This window comes from Lathamus discolor, chromosome 1, assembly GCF_037157495.1.
Source record: "Lathamus discolor isolate bLatDis1 chromosome 1, bLatDis1.hap1, whole genome shotgun sequence".
Lineage (NCBI taxonomy): Eukaryota > Metazoa > Chordata > Aves > Psittaciformes > Psittacidae > Lathamus > Lathamus discolor.
The window spans coordinates 115,876,505-115,897,570 of record NC_088884.1 but is presented as its reverse complement, the minus strand read 5'-3'; the positions used below and the strand labels follow the sequence as shown (position 1 = coordinate 115,897,570).

Genomic DNA, 21,066 nt, shown 5'->3' with positions numbered 1-21,066 from the left:
CAGTTTAGGTTTGTAAAAAGAGCCAATGACATCTGTAAACATTTTGAGTTAGCTTTGTCTATCTGTGTTACATTTTAACTTTATGATTTCAAGATCAAAGAAATTAAAGCACAGTTTAAAAAAGCCTCATCCATGGGCTGGCATCTGTCAAGAGCCAGTCCCCAAACAGTAACATGAAAAATGCCCTTAGACATTCAATTGCAGAGGAAAACAAAAGTTATTTGAGATGTGAATGTATGAGCCAGGACTATATAAGCAGCGTCATTGACCTAGAATCCCAGCATACTGTTGGTTTTTATCTCTGTGGTGTATCAACAAGGGGCAAGCTTTTGCAATTTCTGTCTTAGACTTCAGGCAGTTTTCAGTTCACTGCATTTTCCAGGAATGTGTAGGTACTTTTCTGTAGTAGTAAATTTGTTATGAAGAAACCAGTCAATCATTACAAGAACATAATAATGAATTTAGTGCAATTTACAGTGTTGGTATCTCTGCATCTCTATGATGAAGGGGAGAAACTCTAACGGTTTGAAAACATGAATTTTTAATCTTTTGTTGGTTGCAGAGCAGATAGAAAAATTCTCCGCTTTCTCTAGAAAGGCTGGGGGAATTAGACTGTTTCTGGAGAATGATTGTTGTCTTATTTCCTATTCTCTTTTATAGTGATGGCAGTAATACCTTAAAACCACTCTGTATTTTATATATATGAAAAAAAAGTTATGAAACCCCACTTCTCTATCCAATTTCTGACCTAACCTTATGTTTTTCAGCCCAGTGTGCCTTTGATATGCAACCATCAGTTGATTTATGTGCTATTTACTGATTCTGGGACTAAGCTATCTTTGCTTACAGTTTTTTGACCTTCTTGCTAATACTATGTATATTTGGCAATGGATATTTGCCATTCTCTTAGGTGGCAATTTAACTTTTGTGAAGAAAAGAAAGGTAACCAGCATTAAGGCTATGAAGGGAATTTGCTCTGTGAGGCATTCCAATAGCAAGTGGAGGTTGAAGTAGTGATTGAAGAATTCGCTGAAAGGAAAGGGAGGAGGTTAGCAGTAGGAAGGGGTTTAGAATGTATGTGTCTCTCAAAACTTGCTCATGGAACTCGCCTTTTGCCCCTCAGCATACACAGGGGTTTCAGATTATTCATGCACCAGTAAAGGATGAGGGGAGTGGTGTAAGGTACCTGATCACATCACTAAAATGTTGTCTCAAGCTCAATCTGAGGGAGTATTTTGGAGAAAAACACAAAATACAATCTCAAGGAGGAGAGCAGTGAGATCTTCTGTATTTCTGAGGTTTCCATCCTGAGTAAAGATGTATGTGAAGCTAAGAAGATAAAAGAGACTATTTCCTCCATCCCTGGCCCAGGAAGGTGGTTGTTTTCAAATGAATTACATACAGTGCTATAGGATTAAGAGTACTGTTCTTTAGTAATTGTGGAAAAGAGATTTTACCTGAAACTCAAAAGGCTGAACTGCTTGCAGAGAGGCTGCCTCCTGTTTAGTAAGAGGGCTGATGTTCTAAGATGATGCCCCTCTGTACTTATGGGCCCTGAACTCCTAGTATCTCCTTTAAAAAATATGTAGAGTAAGTAATTAGTGGATAAGGGAAGAGGAACTGATGTTATCTACCTGGTCTTGTGCAAGGCATTTGACACTGTGCTACACAATATCCTTGTCTCTTAATTGGAGAGGCATGGATTTGATGGATGGACCACTTGGTGGATAAGGAATTGGCTGGATGGCTGCACTCAGAGAGTTATGGTCAACAGCAAGGCTTCGGAGAGACCTTTAGAGCAGTATTCTAGTACATAAAGGAGGCCTACAAGGAAGCTGGAGAGGGGCTTTTTATAGGAGCAAGTAGCAATAAGACATGGAGGAATGGTTTTAATCTGAAAGAGGGTAGATTTAGATTAGATATTAGGAAGAACTTTACTGTGGAGGCTGCCCAGAGAAGGTGTGAATGTTCCATCCCTGGCAGTGTTTAAGTCCAGGCTGGACAGGGCTTTAATCAACCTGGTCTAGTGGAAGGTGTCCCTGTCCATGGCAGCGGGGTTAGAACTAGATGATCTTTAAGATCCCTTTCAACCCAAACCATTCTATCATACTGAGTACTTCCACTGACACTTTCCTGCACACACATTTTCCATATATACGATGACCACTAACAAAGATGTGTTTGAAACCATAACATTTTCAAGTAATTTAAAGTCTTAATGCAAGTTTAATAAAGATTCATAAAAGAATCATGATCTCTTTAATCGATTGCAAATGCTTATAATTACCCTGGGGCTGTTTTCAGCTGCCTAATGACTATAATATTCTCAAGTCTGTCTCCAGACAGTCTTAAAACTGTTTATTACTCATCTGGCTCTTTGCCAACTTCCCATACTCATTTACTTCACTGTGCCTCAATAAACATATAATTAATTCAAGCTTATTATCAAACTTTTTCATTAGTATTTATTATGTCATCCATATAGAGAAAGGAATATGTATTTTTCATCTGTGTAACTTCAATGTGTCTCTTAGCTGCTAACTTGCGATGTAATTGTGAAACCTTTGTAGCAACTTGCTTTTGCTGGCTGACATTACCACTGGAAACTGAATACACGTTTTGGTTGACCCTGGAATTATCCAACTTCTGAGATAACTGAACTAATCATATAAAATTTCTCTAATGGAGCAATGGCCATGTTTCTACTTTTTAACCACATAATAGTTGGGGAAATGTATTCCAGAGCTACAAGTGAATATGTAGAAAGGTAAGTGTTCGGCATTTGTTCATACTTCTGTCTTTGAGGATGGAATGGATAAAGTATTCAAAGGCTTAGCCTGACAGCTCTCTCTGTTGTGTTTCTAAGGAAGGAAGACCAAATTTTTTATTATATCTAGAATTACAGTCCCGAGGTCAAAATAAAACTGTAGATGTTCTAATATCTGTGTAATGGGTAATTGCTGTAAAGGAGGTGCTGTCTCAAGGTTTTGTAGAGAGATGAGATTTCTTTTGTATATGCACAGCCTGCAAATGTCAGATGAAAAGTGACTTATTTGAAGATTTTTGAACACCTAAACCTTGTACTGAGCTCCACTAGAGATTGCTGATTATTTTTCAACTCTCAAGGCATTGTTTTAAAATCTTCTTAGAAGTATTAAAATGGATTTTGTAAGCTGATATTTTGGCAGCTAAATAAGTTAACAGTTATCAGATGAAGAAACTATTGGACAAAGTACTTTGCATGTTTAATGGAAGAAATTGTACCTCCATTGGCAAAAAGGCATGAGTTAGGCATAATAGCATCATAAATGCCAGGTAGTATCGTAAATTGAAAAAGAAAATTTCTCTCTGAGAGTTCTAACCGGTCAAGAAAAAGAGGAAGCACAGACAGGAAAAAGCTAGAAAATATTTATTACAGTATTTCTAAATCTTAGTCTATCAACATAGCTTTCATAGCTTGTGTTCTTCACAGCATCAGTCCACTCACATTCCTGTTTCTTTAGGATAAACTTTTAATCAACTGAAAACATTGCAGAACAAAAGGACACAGAGAACAATTTGTTTGAAATAAGATTATAACACACATAGTAACACTTGGTTTATTACCAGAATGTCTTCAAGGACAGAAGGTCTGCAAGTGCTCGCTTTGGCAGCACATATACTAAATTGGAACGACACTTACTTCACTGTTCCTTGCCACCTCCTTGGAAGGGGATATATAGCTCCTCATGCTTATGAAACCCAACAGGGAGCAGTGGTGATTACAGGGAGAGTTGATGTATCATACAGACAGAAGTATAGATTACTTGTTATTAAATAAAGGTATATATCTAGGCAGAGGTATAGAGCTCTGTTGTACAGTCATATAGGATTTAAGTACAATTTTTCAAGTTTAGTGTGATTTTAAAGACAGTAAATGCTGAAGGTAAACAGCACAACGTTCTAAACCAGTATTGTTGGAGGCACTAGGCAGGGAAAATTCATTTCTCCGCAAGAGGTTGTTTTGCTCAAAGACAACTCCTAGAAACCTTTTGGAAATCTCTGTTGCAAACTGTAGTAAAGAAGAAATTGAATGAAGACATGGAAAGCAGGTTACACAGTCAAAATTGTGTCATTATAGAATATATTGCCTTGTTGACCTTCACGAGTGAGGGGTAATCACAGTCTGACTCCCTTTCTATTTCCGAGAAGCTAAGGTAGCAGCTGATACTCTTAAGGATTAGTTCTAGCTTCAATTTGATTTATCATTTTCATCCTTTGGTTTTTTTTTTTTTTTTTCCTTCTTTCCAGTTAAAAACGAGAAAGTCAAAGGAACAATCAAGTGTCAATCACCAGTAAGGTTGGAAACTTAGTCTTGCATGATTTGAAAACTGTCTCACCCCAACATTGATTCAGCTACTTGAGACAATCTGTATTGATTTTTCATATTTAAAGGGTAATCTCTAATAACTGACATATGGCATGAAACAAAAAGCTAATGTAAATGACACTTGGATGATCCATTAAAATAAGGATTACATAGTTATTTTAGTAGTGCCACCATAGTTCATAGCAAACAAAATTAAAGTTACTTGGGTTTATTATGGTTTGGAATAGAACAACGTAAAGTATATCTTCTTCCTTTTTCTCAGTTGGATGATGTTAAAAAATTTGAGAAAATCTGTTGTCTCTCTCTCTTTTTTTTTTTTTTTTTTTTATTGTGGGATATTTCAGAAAATTGCAAGCAAGGGAGGGGAAAACCAGTCATTCTTACCATTTACAAAACTTTCAGTTTCCCCCAGGAAATGTCATCCCCACTTGTTAGGTTCCAGAAATTTTAATTATATGAAGATCTCATATATAATTAAACATTTGAGCTTGAATTTACATATGAGTTTGAACTGCAGCTATAGTCTCTGAACCTAGATCTTCCAGCTGAAACAGTTCAGGTAACTGCTCCCCCTCAATTCCCACATGTTAATATGAAAGCTATGTAGATTTGGGTTATTTTTAATGTCTTTGTTTTGCTTTGGAGGCCCTCTGTATTACATATAAGCTGACTAGTGAGAAGGAATCCCACTGCTGTGAAAGCAGTATGGATTGTTACTGAATCATCATGCTAAATTGCTGTTTTTCTCAGTGTCGATCTTAACCATGTTAGTAAATACCAACATGTGCACAGGAATGCAAACACTTTGCTCAAGGCTTTAAACAGAGCACTGGCACTGTTGGAATCTGGCTGGAGCTGCACATCTCCCTTGTGTACAGTGCATTTTCATAATTAACAATTGCTGTCATGTTAGCCATCATGTGTAAGAACGAACCACTGTGCTAGTCTTATAAAGCTTCCTTGGTAAGAATTTGAACAGTGTCATTTGTTATACAATGGCTTTTCTCATCAACTGTGCAAATAAGGTGTTTTGTATAAATCAGCCAGTGAATATTTATGACAGGTGCATTCACCTTTACTGCCACAGCTGAATGATCTGGATACTGTGAGGAAAATGTTCTCATATCTGAAATGGTATCAGGGGGAGGCTGAGCTAATGACTGTAAACCAGGGTTGAGATAACCAAAGTGCTGAGTGCCTTGTAGTTTAGATGAAATACAGTGATAGAGGTGGATGTATTAATTCATTACTGCAGGTGAAGAGTGCCCTCTTTTTCTTCTCCTGGCCATAATGTGATTTGAAAATTTTTTAGAAAATTTGCATCTACTTCTAACTTTTAGATTTCTCATTTTTAATCAGATTATAACAGGTACTCAGCATGTGAGTTTATTTAAGATTTGCTGCTCTTTTTGTACAGGTTATAAAATCTGTATGTGTATATATATACATATATATATACTATTTTATCTATATGACATGTCTGAACCCCAGCATATTTTGTTCTAGGCTATCCTGATCATTAGGCTTTCCCAAAGATGGATTTAGGGGTCTTGATCCCTCTGAATTTTTATATTCCTCTGCATAGAAACAGAGATGGCAAAGGAAAGTTAGGACCAGAAAGAAGAAATGCAAGGAAAATATGATCCAGTGATCAAAAAGAAACCCTTGTGGAAGAACTCCTTTTAGGGTTTTTTTATGCTAAGATCAGGTCATGGAAGTCATATATGCCAGTTAAAGACCTCGATGAAAAAAGAGCAAAGACATCATTTCTCCTGTAATCCGGTATTGAGGAAAGCTGCGAATTTTTAATCCTCCCACTCTGAAAATACTGGCTTCTTTTCCCTGCCACCTGACTGTGCATATTTTCTGCTGCGCAACTGCTGAGCTTTCCAGTAAATGGTGCAAATGTTTGTCTTAGGTGAGGTTTGAGTGTTGCTGCTGCATTGGTCATTTAAGGAGATTTAGGTATAGGACCTGTAGCCTGTGAAGGATGCTTAGCTCTGAGTATGCTCTGCAACAGCATTTAAGATACTTGTTTCTTGTGGTTGTTCCAATATTGAAAAGTTGCTTGATGAAAAGGCAGTGTGACTTTAGATGCTTGCATTTGATTTGACTTACACTTTATTTCCTAAGTTCTTTCTTAGGTTAGTTCCATAGTAACTAACACAGTAATGGTAAATCTGTAGTAAAGCTGGAACCTGACTCAGATCTCAGCTTGCCTAGTATTATGCTGAGTACCTGCATTTGAATTTATCAGTCAGGTCTTGAGAGCTTAGGAGGCCTTGTGCTCACCCATGCAGGATGCTCTTTCCACACACCTTAGCTGTGGCTGCAGCCAGTCTGATGCATCCAGTGTTGAACCTTCTGCGCACCAGCAGTGTAGACCGTAAAGCCTTCATACAGACCTCTTCCTTGTTGTGGCATAGTTATGTATGGGTAGTCAGGGAAGGTAATTTCCAGAAAAATCCTTGATAAATTTTGATTGCCTTGCCCTTTATTTCTTACACTTCCCAAGCCAACTTCACAGTCACTTAAATCAGCCACAATTTTGGTTCAGAAGAGAATGTTTGTAATGTTTCTTTTAAATTTTCAGTCTGTTTTAACCCTATAGCTGATGCTGAGTATCTGACTGCAGAATAGTATTATGTTCTTGTGCACACATGTATAGAGTGGCTTTACAGTTCAAAAACCAGAAAGCGTAATACTAATCAGTAGTGACACTGAATTGGGAGCAACTTTGGCTCTCGCATTGGTCTGTCTCTGTGTGGTAACTTTGGCTTTCATCAGCAAGGAGTATAATTAATACTGGTGATAATGGGCAGCTCTTCTGTGTTTCTGGAAATGACTGTGACTCATCTGATTTAAATAGAAAATAGAAATGCGTCTTCTGGCTGGGCAGCAGGTTGGCGAGCAAATTCAGGGCGAGAAACACCTGTGTTCCAGACATGAACAGTCCTGTGTCTCCGCAGCAGAGCCATCTGTGACACAGGTTGCTTGCCAGATTTTTCTGCAGAAGGAGTTTATCTATTAGAAAGATGATTCCACAGTGCACTGTGGATATGTGCCACTTTCAGACAATCCACACAGGAAAGATAATGCTGCCCATTCAGTGGCAGCATCTGTTCTTTGGCATACACTTTGAATATGATCATTGCTAGTGACTTGCTGCTGAAATATTGGAAGCAGTATCATGATTTAAATAGCATTTAAATAGCAGGGTGTTTTATATGTGCTTTCTGCTGGTTCATAGCTGCAGGTGAGCATTCCAATACCTCCATTCTTCTACTGGATAAGACGGGGTAGATATGAAGTATGCGTTTATTCCTGCCCACAGCTTTTTGTTGTATCAATGCCAAAGACAGAAGTAGCAAAAAAGTTTTATGAATGGTCTGATATCTTTTCCATTAGAATTGTGTCCATTTCCTAAAAGCGTATTATACTGGTACCATGCTGTTGGTATCAATGATAATAAATGTAGAACTATATAATACTATCAGACCTCTGTCCCTTTTGCCCCTTCATTTGGTGAAGATTCAATATAATTGTTGCATTGTTTATATTTTCAGATATTTGTGGAAAACAAAGCCATTAGATCCCATAATCTGTCTTCTGGGACAACAGACATTATGCAGAATATCAGACAGTAACTCCAGTCTGCTTATAAATTAAGGTCAAATGATCCTGTTTTGAAAGGACAATTAAAACTTGGGTAGTTCCTGCTTAACCTGTTCTGATGACAGAGAGCAATATGTGGATTTATGCTGTAGAATTTAAGTTTTTGAAAAGGCTTTCATAGCCTAAGTAATTTTTCCAATTGATATTTTGATAGTGTATCTAGATCCTGTCTACCTGTGTTGCTTGTACTTCAATGATTTTGACTCCAATTGGTCAGTTTTACCCAGGGTTTTTTTCCATTTGTCTAGATGTTAAGTAACAGCGGTGAGCCTCAGGAGCATTAGAATGAAGGGGTTAAAGTGGAAAGAAGTTATTTTATCATTTGCATAAATCTAGGCGTATTTGTAGCAGTTCAAATAATCTTGTTGGTATTTAAAGTGCCAAGAAAATCTAACATCTCTGATTAGACTGAATTTAATTTTCCTGATTTAGATATTAAATAGAAGCTGTAATTAGTATCTGATTCTCTTATGGAATTTTATTTTTAGTGTAAGCATGTATTTTATTCATGTTTAAACTATTCTTCAAGTGTTCAGTAATAGTGGTATTTCAGCAGTGTCTGAAGAATGGGGTTGCAGTGCTGAATGCCTAAAAAATCTTAAATGCCTAAAATACCATTTCTTTCCAGTTCATGGCATTTTAGAGCACTTAGATAAGAGACCCAACTTTCTGATTGTGGCAGTCCAGTTTCCAAGGCTAATCCTGTTGTTACATGTTGCTAGTTTTTGTTAACTGCTTGATTATAAGCTCTTACATGGTTATTTCTCTGTAATTTGAAGTATCGCAGTAATCTGGTGTTGGAGGAGGATGGATATCTGTAACACTCTCTAGCAACTACATCTCTCCTGGGGAGACAGGCAGAGTGTTTTCTGTGGAGACTGAACTTAGTTTTCGTTATGGAACTGTTTGTGGCTGGAAATAAGCTAATCAGAGCGTGAATGTCTAAGCCTCAGATCTTTTTGATAGGGCCAGTTGGACTTCTGTGAAGCACAGAACTACCCAGATATCTTATTTTGCCTTAACCTGATGTCAAATGCTAAGATCAAGAGGCTGAGGGAGCTGGGTCTCTTTAGCTTGGAGAAGAGGAGACTGAGGGGTGACCTCATCAATGTTTACAAATATGTAAAGGGTAGGTGTCAGGATGATGGAGCTAGGCTTTTTTCAGTGATATCCAGTGATAGGACAAGGGGCAATGGGTGTAAACTGGAACATAGGAAGTTCCACGTTAACATCAGGAAGAACTTCTTTACTGTAAGAGTGACAGAGCACTGGAACAGGTTGCCCAGGGGGGTTGTGGAGTCTCCTACACTGGAGATATTCAAGGCCCGCCTGGACAAGTTCCTGTGTGATGTACTGTAGGTTACCCTGCTCTTGCAGGGGGGTTGGACTAGATGATCTTTTTAGGTCCCTTCCAACCCTTGGGATTCTGTGATTCTGTGATTCTGTGTTTGTCAGAACCTTTAAACTTTCAGAGTATGTTGGGTCCTTCCAGATCCTCATGTGTAACTTCGTAAAAAGAGTATTCACTGGGCTTGGAAAAGAGGAAAGCTTAAATTTAGTTCTGGTGCAGTTTTTCCAGCAAAGTTGGCAAAAAGTTATAGCTTGGGTATCTTAATTATTTCCTCTGGTCTTAAAACGATCTTTAGTTCTCCTAAAAGCTGTTACCTGTCAGTGTACCTCCTGAAAAGGTAGCTACTGCAATCCTGGTAAAGTAAACAATAGCTTCATGCTCCCCTATTCTCTGTGGCTTGTCTTGGGGTTACCCTGAGCTGTTATCACAATGTACCAGTGCCGTGTCACTTGTATCACCTGCAAAATAGACCACCCTAAGGGCCAGCCAGAAGCTCTTTCCTGATAGAGTTTATGGGTGTTCATGTAATAGCTCTTCTAGAGCTTACAGTTTATTGTGTTTAAGCATTTCTCCAGTCTACTTTCAGTCTGATTTTCCAGATTTTGCTGTCCTCTCACATCACATGCCAACTGCATCTAAGGTGCTTCCAATAGTGTGAACCCTTTTGAGATGCTTCATTCCATGTTTATTCATTCTATGTTAAGATTAAATAGAGCCTCCCACCATGCCTCCCTCCCCAAGTATAAGGGCAGGGAGTAGGAAAGATGATAGGTGAGAATAAAAGATCTCAGAGTAGCCAAGCCATTATGAATATCTAGTTGGAAGCTTTCTCAGATATAAGATGTTTCATGAAGAAATACACATGATCAGCTTGTGGCCTCAGGTCTGACCATTCCCCTGGAAGACAAGGAACTGCAGAGCACCAAAGATGTAGGAAGGTAGCAGAGCAGGAACTGCAACCCCCGAGGGATGGGACAGAACACCACACACCTAGGAGAGACAAGGTTTAGTATTCTAGTTTGAGAAATACTTTTTGGGTGAGTTTTAACCACAAATGCCTCTAAACCCTGAGAAACCTTTCTTGCCAAAGAAACGTTTCTTGAGGAATTTCTTTCTGTAGTGGGTTACTGGTTTCCTTCCTCCCACTCCCTTCTCCTCCCCCAACCCCCCCATAACTAGTGTCTGTGTCAGAGAGTGTCTGTTTTGTTGGCTCTAAGGCTGTACCTTGCTCCTGTAAATGAGATTGGATGGGTGTGTGGGAGGCTGGCATGCCAGCAGAGAAAGAAGGATGTCCTGCTGAATGTCCCCTGGGAGAGCAGGTCTGAGCAAGTGCTGGGGAGAGGAGTTGCATCAGATTACTGGTGACTTAGCTTCAGAGAAAACATGGAGAAGCTGCAGTGGTGTGTAGGGGTCAGTGAGGACTTCCTGAGGCTGGAGGGATTTTCCTGAGATCGAAGAGACCCTGCTCTGCCTTACAAAGTCATTGAATGATTTTAAATCTAAGCTTCAAGTTCGGGGTTTTAGATGAAGCCATTCAAAAGAGCAGCGGAAAAAAAAATTGAGCTTTTTCTTTGCGCTTGTGGAATTCACTACTGGAAAAGTCCTTTCAAAGGACCAGCATCACAGTGTAAGGATACCTAGCCATTTCAGTTTGGGGGACATCAAAGATATTACAAGCTGCATGGTGAATACAGTATTTTGCTGATCAATTCTTCCAAGTTATTTTTAAAGCAGGATTTATTCAAAATTAGCCAGAAAGCTCTATTAGGGCAGTTTGATAGGTAAGAATTTGTAAAATTCCACCAGCAGTGGCAGAGCAGGCAGTAGCACTGCAACTGTATGTCTGGTTTTTGGTTTGGTTTTGAAGGAATTAAATAGCTGTGCAATTTAGAACAATGTTAAGACTTTTGGATGAATGCACAGCCCAACCTTCACTCAGATACCTTAAACTACATAGTGTTGCATAAAATAATCTGCTTTCTACCTTTCTTCCCCTCCAATAGCCCTCTCTAGAAGGAAGCACTGTCATCATACAGTCATCATAACTTCACTGCTCGTTACAGATTTTAACACACAAGTCAGTCCTTTAAGAAAAATAAAGTGTGGTGATTGCAAGAACGAACTAAGAAACATGCTAGAAACATTTGTAGGCTTGTTTTCTAGTGGTTCCTTTGCACAATAGCTGATGTGTGGCCATTATTTCTCCTCTTTTAGTGCTTTAAAAAATGCTATGAGCATAGCTCAGGAGGAGTTCCAGTGAATGTTAAGTTAAAGCCCAAAGGCATCTGTCTACCTGACACTGAACAAAAAACACTTATGTGAGATGAATTGAGCAGTTGTTTCTGTCTTTTCTCCACTTACTAATTAACATCTTGTTTGGCTTTTGATTTGCCTAGATATCCGTGGAATACAAGAGTTTTTGGACAAAGTATCTCAACAGGGAATGGATGTAGCATTGCAGAAAGTAGAAAACAACATCAATAAAATGATCACAGGGCTCTTTGCCACTATGCGAATAGAAGAACTGAATCGCTACCGGGACACTCTGAGACGGGCTATTCTTATAATGAACCCCTTGACAGCCAAATCATTCTTAACAGAGGTATGTATTTATCACTGGTAACTTCTTGTTTTGATGACCAAGATTCCAGCTGTTTGTCAAAAGATTCAGTTTATTTGACTTCATAAAAACAATCAAAGAAACCCCCAACCAACCAAACAAAAACTCCAACTAATAATGTAAATATTTTCACTTCAAAGACCATCATGCTAGGGTGTGTTTTCATGCTCATCAGTGTGCACACTGAATATTATAGCTGCATTCTGCATGAGCAAAAGCATCTAGGAAACATGAAGAAGAATCAGCACTCCAACTTCTGCTGAAGCTTATGGATATTATATTGCTATTTCTTTGCTCATTGTGTCCCTCACTAAAAAATTTTTGCAAGTGACAATTTTATTATTATTCATATGAATATATGTAATATGTCTTTGTGGATAAAATTTGTCTACCCAATTGGCATTCCATTTTTTATTTAGATAATATTAATAATGATCTGTTATGTACCACTGAGTAGTGGAATTTATGAAGAGCTGGATCTGACTGAAGAACTTAAGACCATAGGCTTACAGTTGTGCTTATGTATTTAAGCAAAAACTGCAAACAATATGGACAGAATTTTTCAATCCTCTTCAGGATTTACTGACAGAAGACTTTCATATCACTTTCGATTGTAACGTCATTTTTTTTATTAGTGGCGTAGGTTTTTTTACACAGCACTGTGCTGTTTCCATTATGGTTTTTCACATGTGTGTATACACTTCATCATCAACCAGTGGTTAAAAATGTATTTGTTTTCTGTTCCATAGAAATACACTTTATCTCTGCAATAATTTTTCTTTGTATCTATTTGTAACTTGCATTACTTTTCTTTTATGCTTTCCTATTGCCAAAGTCTTCAGAAATTGAGGGTTAAAAACTATGTTGTCTCAAGTGAATGCCTTTTAGGAACATTAATTAAAAGCGGGCTTTTTTGTTTCTTTTTGATTTTTTTTTTCCTATTTGGCTAGGCAGTCTGCTGTCCCTATTACACACTGAAGCTTGCTAATTCTGAGAAATGAGGGTTTGCAGCTCTAGCCAAATGTTTGCAGTGCATTCTAAGATGTAAACAGTTTGTGGGCATGTTTTAGATTATTCTGCACTGTTTTCATCACCCAAGTCACAAGTGGTTTATTTTTCCATAAGATATTTCACATTGCAACCTCAGAGCAGCAGGGTTCAGGGCTCTAACTACAATAACTTAGTGAACACAACTCCTGTTGTTCCTCAAGAAAAATGCTCTTTAAAAAACAAAACACAACATATTATTGTGTATTTTTACACATTCAAGCATAGTAACAAAGTCATTGCCATCTTTTGAAGTATGTTGTCAAGAAAGTAAACAGTTTCTTTCAGAGTTGTCACTTTGGCGTTAGCCACTCAAATCCTCTCTCCCCCAAAAAAACACCAACAAACCCTCCAACTAATCTAAACCCACAATCCCTCTCCCCAGCTAAATATCCAAAACCAACCCCCCCCAAAAAAAAATAAAAATAACAAAACATTCTTAATGTTTCTCCTTTCCTGGATTCTGTAAGACTATGAGGAGAGGTCATTGCCTTCTTTCGCGAGTGAGGCTCAAAGAGAATGTCTCGCATCAGTTACAGGTTTTGCTAGCACAGCAGCATTTATTTGGAGCAAGATGTGTGACTAGTAAAGCTGACAGCAGGAACCTCTCGATAGGAAGAGTTACTCAAATAGGAATATGATTACTGCCTTACTTCATTTCTGTTGGTGGTGTGGAATGAACTACGCAACTGCACTCAAACACTCAGTGTCTGCACAAGGAGAAACTTGCTGGGATAGTTTTGCCACTGGATGTTAAAAACTGTTTTGCAGTTGAACGAGCAGCTGTACTTTATGGACAAACAACTATAAAGCCTATGGACTGACAGTAAGTTAAGATATTTCTAAACAGCTCAAGTGTAGACATGCTTATTTCAGAGACTGTTCCTTCTGCATGATTAGTTTAACTTGGCAATTCAGTTTAGATAGATTTAGATGATAGATTTACATGTAAACTTGAAGAAGTTAATAAGAAACAACTGCTTATGTAGACAAGCCCTTGGGATTTTTGTGGCCTTTCTGCCCAGGAGACACTTTTGGCTGCCTAGTTGGATTCAGCTGTTGGCCTCTTTCCCCAGACCTCACATGGTCTTTGCTGCTTTGGTTGCTCTTAGATGGCTGATATGGCTGAACCCCCTCATTGTTTAGCTGAGAAGAGGGTTTATTCACTCTGCAGCAGCTGTAGTAAGCATAGGCTTGATTACTATGCAAGTAACAACTTTTCCAGAGTAAATAGTCAGATACTGGCCTGTGTAAATAGGCAGACTGTAAATTTGAGATTCCTTGCAGTAGAATTTATCTCTGCTCTGACTCTGAAATTCTTATTTTTAAGTAAGAATATTGGGTTTAATTTAATACCATTTTTTAAGTAGCATTGCTTTTTTTATGTTAGATCACTTTTTTCTTTCCAGCTTTTGCATCTCTAGAGCTCTCAGAGATGAGATCTATACTTATATACTCAAGAAAATGGGGATTAAGATGTAAATACACTGTTCTGGTTGTAGAGATAAAACCTACCTTCTCTTTAACCATTATGTATTAATTTGCCCTCTGTAGAGTGTTGAAAGGCAGGAAGAATTGGGAGCAGGTATCACAGCATCTCTCCTTACTGACTATAGGATTAATGTAAAGTGAGAGTCTGACAGCACTGGTGACTGGTGTGAATAGTACACTGCTTGTTTTTTTGGTTTTGGGGGTGGGTTTTTTTTTGCACATGTTCTTCTGATCTCTGATGAACTTGCAGGGTATGAAGACAAATAGAGAAAAAGGCATAGGATGTCCTTGCCAGCTCAGCACTGGAGCAAAAATCCAGGGTCAAGTGACAGAAGTATTAAAATTCACCTGGTGCTTTAGCAAAAGAGCAGGGACCCTTTTGGCCAAGAAAGTCTCTGTCACCTTGTTAGTCTTGTCAGAAAGGCATCTCAAAACACTAGAAAAGGTTAAGGAAAGGGCAGGGAGAAACCACCTCTGTGTTGAGACTGCCTTGAAAAGCAAGGATTTCTAAAGCTAAGTGTGAGAAGGCTGGGTAGTAAGAGGAACAGGCCAGGAAACTCAGGTTGCAGCAGAGATTCTGGGGATAGCAAAACAACTTAGAGAAGCAAGACTTTAGGAAGCAAGCCAGGTATTCTCACTTGGGTCAGTATGCTGTCAGGACATCTCTGCTTACAACTTTATTTCTGTTTAGCTAAGGAAACTTCCTTATCAGCTATGTGCAGAAATATGAATGTGGTGTTTTGTGCAAAGAATCCAGGAGCTGATAACAAGACGACAAGGGAGGGATGCTGAAGCTGATTCAGTTTCTTAGATATACAGGAAAATTATGTTGATTAGCAGAAGACTTTACACATCGAAAATCCAGTAAGCTGTGGGCAAAAGAGCCTTCTCATCAGCCAGGGATTTTGCTGGAGTTTTGACAGGCAAGCTCTATAAGACCTTGGTCTAGGTGCTGAAGACACTGCCACCTCCAGCTGTTAGTTCTTCCCTTAACAGAGGGATTCCCACTCCAGCAGCAAGCTTGGCAGATGTGACTGTACGCCTTGATGCCCCTTGCTAAGTTCCTTGGTTCTGTTGCAGGGGTAGTGGCCTCTTAAAGAAAGGGGTGAGAACACTTTTTAACTGCAGCATCAAGATTCAGCAGCTTGTCAGGCAGAAATTTCAGAGCATTGGCAATGTGTATAAACATCAAAGGTGTTGTGAGGACTTGACAATTTCAAGCCATCAATGCAGTGGGCATTTTCAGTTCCCAGACTGGAGAGAGTGCTGCACACTCTATGTTTGTGTAATTGAAAAATATTAGCTTTTTATTATTCCAAAGGCTTCATTCTGCAATCAGCTTGAAACTACAGAGCCCCATAATGTTGGGACTTCATGCGTGCAAGTGATTATGCTAGAGATATTGGCAATGTTTACTGTTAAACAGGTACTTAAAATTAAGCTGCCATGCATCACAGAGCTGGGTTTTAATTATTTAAAATGTATTAAAATTCAACAAAACTAGCAGCTGCCAAATCTGAGAGTTTTAGCAATAAGTCCGGCATGTTGACCTGTGTGTATGCAGACATGCTCATTGTACCAACCTGTATAGGTGCCATTTAATTTATCTGTATTAATTTTCAAAGAAAATTAAAATTATGTAGCTTTTAGGCGTTAGTAAGATCTGCTGCACATGATTTTGGTGAATTGAAATGTTTAGGATTTTTTTCTAACCCAGGCTGTGGGACAGTACTAAAATAGTTTACCTTGAATGAAGAGAAGCTACACTACTACTTTCATGAATAAAAGAACTCTTTATAAATGAAATATTAAAATGTACAGGGAAAATAGAATAAAGAATGTAAATCAAGTTCTTGCAATGTAGTGGGCAAGTGAAAAAGAGAAGGTGAAAATTTTAGGAGCAAATGTAATTTAAAAATGCCTTATGTCATTGAACCTTCACCATGTTTTTTCTAATGGTTACTGTGAATAGAATGTGGAGGAAGACTTATTCTGTGACATAAGATTATTTGTGGTGGCACATGTCCTGGTATTTATTACATTTTATCACTATTCCTCTATTGAAAATATCAGGTTATTTTAAACCTAAGTATTTTAAAAAGTAATTTTTTTTCTTTTTCATAAAGTGACATGGTTATTATTTTACCTGGATTTAGCTTTAGATGTGATCATGCAGCAAATAACAGATTGTGACAGGGATTTGCTTTAGTGTTACATAGCACTCTACACAGGCTTATTTCATTAAACAACTTATTTGATGTGAATTAGGAAAGTTTACTCAACTTCTTCTCCACAAGGTTTTTCAGCCTTTGTATGTCCAAAGTTCATGGAAGCTCAGTCTTTTTTACTTGGTTGTTTTGTTTTGTTTTTTTGTTTTTGTTTTTTTTTTTTTTTTGTTATACCTTATTCTATGACACTGTGCTCATTGGGTTTTAAATATATCCTAAGGAATGTTACACTGACATTTAGCTGTTTTGATCCTCTTTTTATTCATAAAGAAAATTTAGTTTTAGTTAAAAGCATGATCTACAGACATGTACAGACATGTATATATAGATATGTGTGTACACAGGTGAATGCAGCTGAAAATAGGAGTTAGGAATCCAATGCACCTGGGTTCTACTTCCACTGAAACCTGTGCACAAATTATGTGGTTTCCACTAGAAGTAGATGGTTTTTGTTTAGTGGGTTTTGTTCAGATGTGAACAGATAACATACATAGAGAGGCGGAAGAAGGAGGTGCAGGTCGAAGGAGGTGATCCTGCCCCTCTGCTCTTGTGAGACCTCACCTGGAGTATTGTGTGCAGTTCTGATGTCCTCAGCATAAAAAGGACATGGAACTGTTGGAACAAGTCCAGAGGAGGGCCACGAGGATGATCAGGGGACTGGAGCACCTCCCGTATGAGGACAGGCTGAGGAAGTTAGGGCTGTTCAGCCTGGAGAAGAGAAGGCTGCGTGGGGACCTAATAGCAGCCTTCCAGTACCTGAAGGGGGCCTATAGGGATGCTGGGGAGGGACTCTTCATCAGGGACTGTAGTGACAGGACAATGGGTAGCGGTTTAAAATTTAAACAGGGGAAGTTTAGACTGGATATAAGGAGGAAATTCTTTCCTGTTAGGGTGGTGAGGCACTGGAATCGGTTTCCCAAGGAGGTTGTGGATGCTCCATCCCTGGCAGTGTTCAAGGCCAGGTTGAACGTAGCCTTGGGCGAGATGGTTTAGCATGAGGTGTCCCTGGCCCATGGCAGGGGGGTTGGAACTGGATGATCTTGAGGTCCTTTCCAACCCTAACTATTCTATGATTCTATGATTCTAAGACTCCAAATAGATACCGTGTCCATATAATTAGCTTTGGAGAATAAATTATCATCTAATGCATCCCTTAACTTCATGTGCTAGGTAGTACCTGACTCTGTTTTTTGGCACAGATCTACCTGTAGTTCAGCTATTAGCTACTTAAAAATCTTGTAAATCCGAGTTTTTGATCTTCTGCCATTTAAAATCAGCTGGTTTGCCTTTTATATGTGCGCCACGGGCTGCCAATCCCAGGTACATTCAGGAGCAGTCATCAAACTGGGATTTAGGAAAGCTGGTTTCTCTTCTTCTGCCATGCACATGCTATGTGACTTTTGAATGTGTTACTGAATCACACTTCATTACTTTTTTCCCTAGATAAAAGGAAGAGTAATGCTTGCATACCTTTGTATAGTGCATAAGAGATAAATAGTAACATTATTTTATATACATCCATATCTTTCCTGCAAAAGTAAAAGCATATTCATCTACCATCTAAAACACACCCTGGTTTTTATGGGGTTTTTTTTAATGAACTGTACTGCCTGAGGAGTTTCTTCTTCTCAAGGCAACTTGGAGATAGAGCAAGAAAGAATTTGTCAGTTGAATTCAGCAGTGATGAACTTATTCAGTGATAGACTGGAAAAGCTACCACAGGTATCATGGTAAGTGTGCTGGAGATCCCATTAAGCGACTTGATGGCTTAGCACATTTGTATGTACATCATAATTTTCTGGGCACTGCTGAATATAGCAGTAGCTGGTAGTTAGTTGATGCTAATAATAATGAAAAAAGTATTTTTTTCCATTATGCAGATATTAATTATTATTTCCCACAGAGATTTTCAGCATTTTCTTTGTAAAAATTTATTTGTGATCTCTGGGAATTTTTAAACAGTCCTATTTACATAAAATACAAGTCTAAAGTCTCTAAAGGCAAGAGTTCAAGCAGTTTTCTTTGATGGCAGTGATGAAGGTGAAGGATCAGCAATAGCCACATGAACTTGGCTAATGCTATTTTTGCCTCCTTTGCTCATTTTACCATAACTATATATATTGGCTATACTGGAATTTATCTAGGAGAGCCGGTCTTCAGAGGCTAAAACCAGATCTTGCACTGTTTATGGCTGTTTGCTCATTTGTCTTTCTTGTAAGTAAGCTGAATGCTGTAATTTTTAAGGTTGTCTTTCTCATCAATTGTTTTATTGAAAAACATTTGAGCTTTTTAGACCTGCACACTCCTGTAGACCATACTTGCCTTTTTTGAGCCTATTCTCTACATGATAGCTGGAATAAATCCCATTCGGCATGCTCCACTGTTATTTGTTGTCATTAATGATAATATATATAATTAAATATATTTTTTTTGTCTTTCTCCAACCTTAAAAACAGAATTTATAGCTGCAAACTGAGCTAGAGGCTTAAAAAGTTTTTTACTTCATAAGATCTTCCAAATCTCTAGTAAAGGGTTGCTCAGAAAACTTGTTCAGAATGCTGAACAAGTTGAAACTTTGATCTTTTAAACGTAGCAAAAGAGTCTTTTTGAGTTCTTTAAAACTGCAAGAATTAAAGCAGGGTCTTGGAGGACTCTAGATTTTACTTTTCAGAAAAAAATCTGAGAAAGTTCTTGTATTTGCCAGTTAGTCAAATTCCCTGACTTTTTATACTCTTGCAGCCATGAGTGTAGGCCATCCAGCTGATGGCTGAATGATTGGATGTGAAAATTCATGCAGTTTTCCTATGCTTGATGAATGGAGTGATGGTATTGATTTTATATGCACTCACTTACTATAGGGTACAAGTGTGAAGATAAAGTATTTTAGTTACAGAAAAATGAAAGTGGAAAGTAAGTCTCACTGGTGAAATAAGTCAGCTTCAAAGGGATTTGTATCAAATGTGTCATTACTGTGTCTGTAGCCTAAAGCAATCCTTTTGGTTCCTGTCTTTTCAGGGAAGTATCAGTAGGAAAGTTAAAATCCAGGTTCACAATGTAGTGTTTGGGTTTTTGGGGCAAAATGCTGTGCTTGCTGTTGCTAGGGTAGTTTATTTTAGTATCTAAAATTAAGAGGAAACATAATGGGAAATCTGTCCCAACGCAGAGGGTCTAGATCTAAAAGAACAGGGGCTGGTGGCCATCTGCATGTCCTATGCACTGTTATGAATTTTGGAACTAGGGCTGTACCTTGCTGTTCCTGAAAAGTAAGGTTGCGTATTAGTAGTCAGGAGCTCAGCTGGCACATTTGTGTTGGCTGCATACTGGTTTTGTCTTTTAATTAAGGTTACAATATCAGTAGCTGAGGAGAAGCAGTATATGGGCATGCTCATCTTGCAATATGCTTGCAATGTGAAAAGTGAGACAAACGCCTGCATGATGTACAAGCCGAGTGGTAGCAATGTATCCTGCGGATCTTACCATGACTGTCTGTGGTTTTACATCCTTTACTGTGGTGCTGATAGTCTGAGACCCTCATTGAACTTTGTGTCCAAAGCCAATATGAACTGGAGCATTTGTGTGGTCTACAACATAAGAAAGTCACAGCATATCTCTGCATGTTTCTTCTTTCTGGATTTTCTTCATTTTGGCTTCATGGTGTCTAGGCATTTATGATAAATGGATATTCGCATGATGCTGGTTTCTAGCCCATGCCAGAGGGTAGCACAGTTGTAGCGAGATGTGAATCAGGTCTACCTCTGTTGTCAACACCAAAGCTGTAGTGTATTATTTTGTTTTGACCAGTATTCCAGATTTCAATGCACTCTCTTTTTCAAATTTTGGAACTACCTAGTGAGCTTTTAAGTATCCTCTTCTATCCTTAATTCTCTTTCTATAGCAATTTGAACTTGGAATGCAGCAGATTCTTTAGTTTCTTTAGTTGCATTTTAGAATGCAACTCTTTAGTTTTACTACATTTTTATACATAATTTATTACAAATATTTATGAAAATTATAGTTAAATTGTTAGTCTGTTTATTTGAGACAAGAGGAGCTTTAGTGGTTAAGTACTGAGTAGATATATTATGTACTTTATGAGAATCTCGTAATATTTGCTGTTGTGGAGACAGTTGTTGGATTATGCTTTCCTATAAATTTCTTTCTGCTGCTCGTGGCTTTTAACAGCACAGTCCTTGACATTCTCTTCTTTGGGATCTTGCTGGGTATGCTGTTTTCTGGACTAAAACAAATAACTGAGGAGCTGGCCTCCCATGATCTTTAGAGATGG

At 38.3% G+C, this 21,066-nt stretch overlaps 1 protein-coding gene across 5 annotated transcripts in view; it reads left to right on the top strand.

Moving 5' to 3' along the window:
- GRID2 (glutamate ionotropic receptor delta type subunit 2) overlaps positions 1-21,066 on the top strand; it is a 744,966-nt gene that overhangs the window by 442,634 nt on the left and 281,266 nt on the right. For all 5 annotated transcript variants that reach the window (XR_010615424.1, XM_065691904.1, XM_065691874.1 and 2 more), the window contains one exon: positions 11,792-11,997. Coding sequence is in view for 4 of the 5 variants with exons in the window: in XM_065691904.1 (XP_065547976.1) it covers positions 11,792-11,997 (206 nt within the window). In the remaining variant the exon portion in view is untranslated. The remainder of the gene's footprint in view (positions 1-11,791; positions 11,998-21,066) is intronic.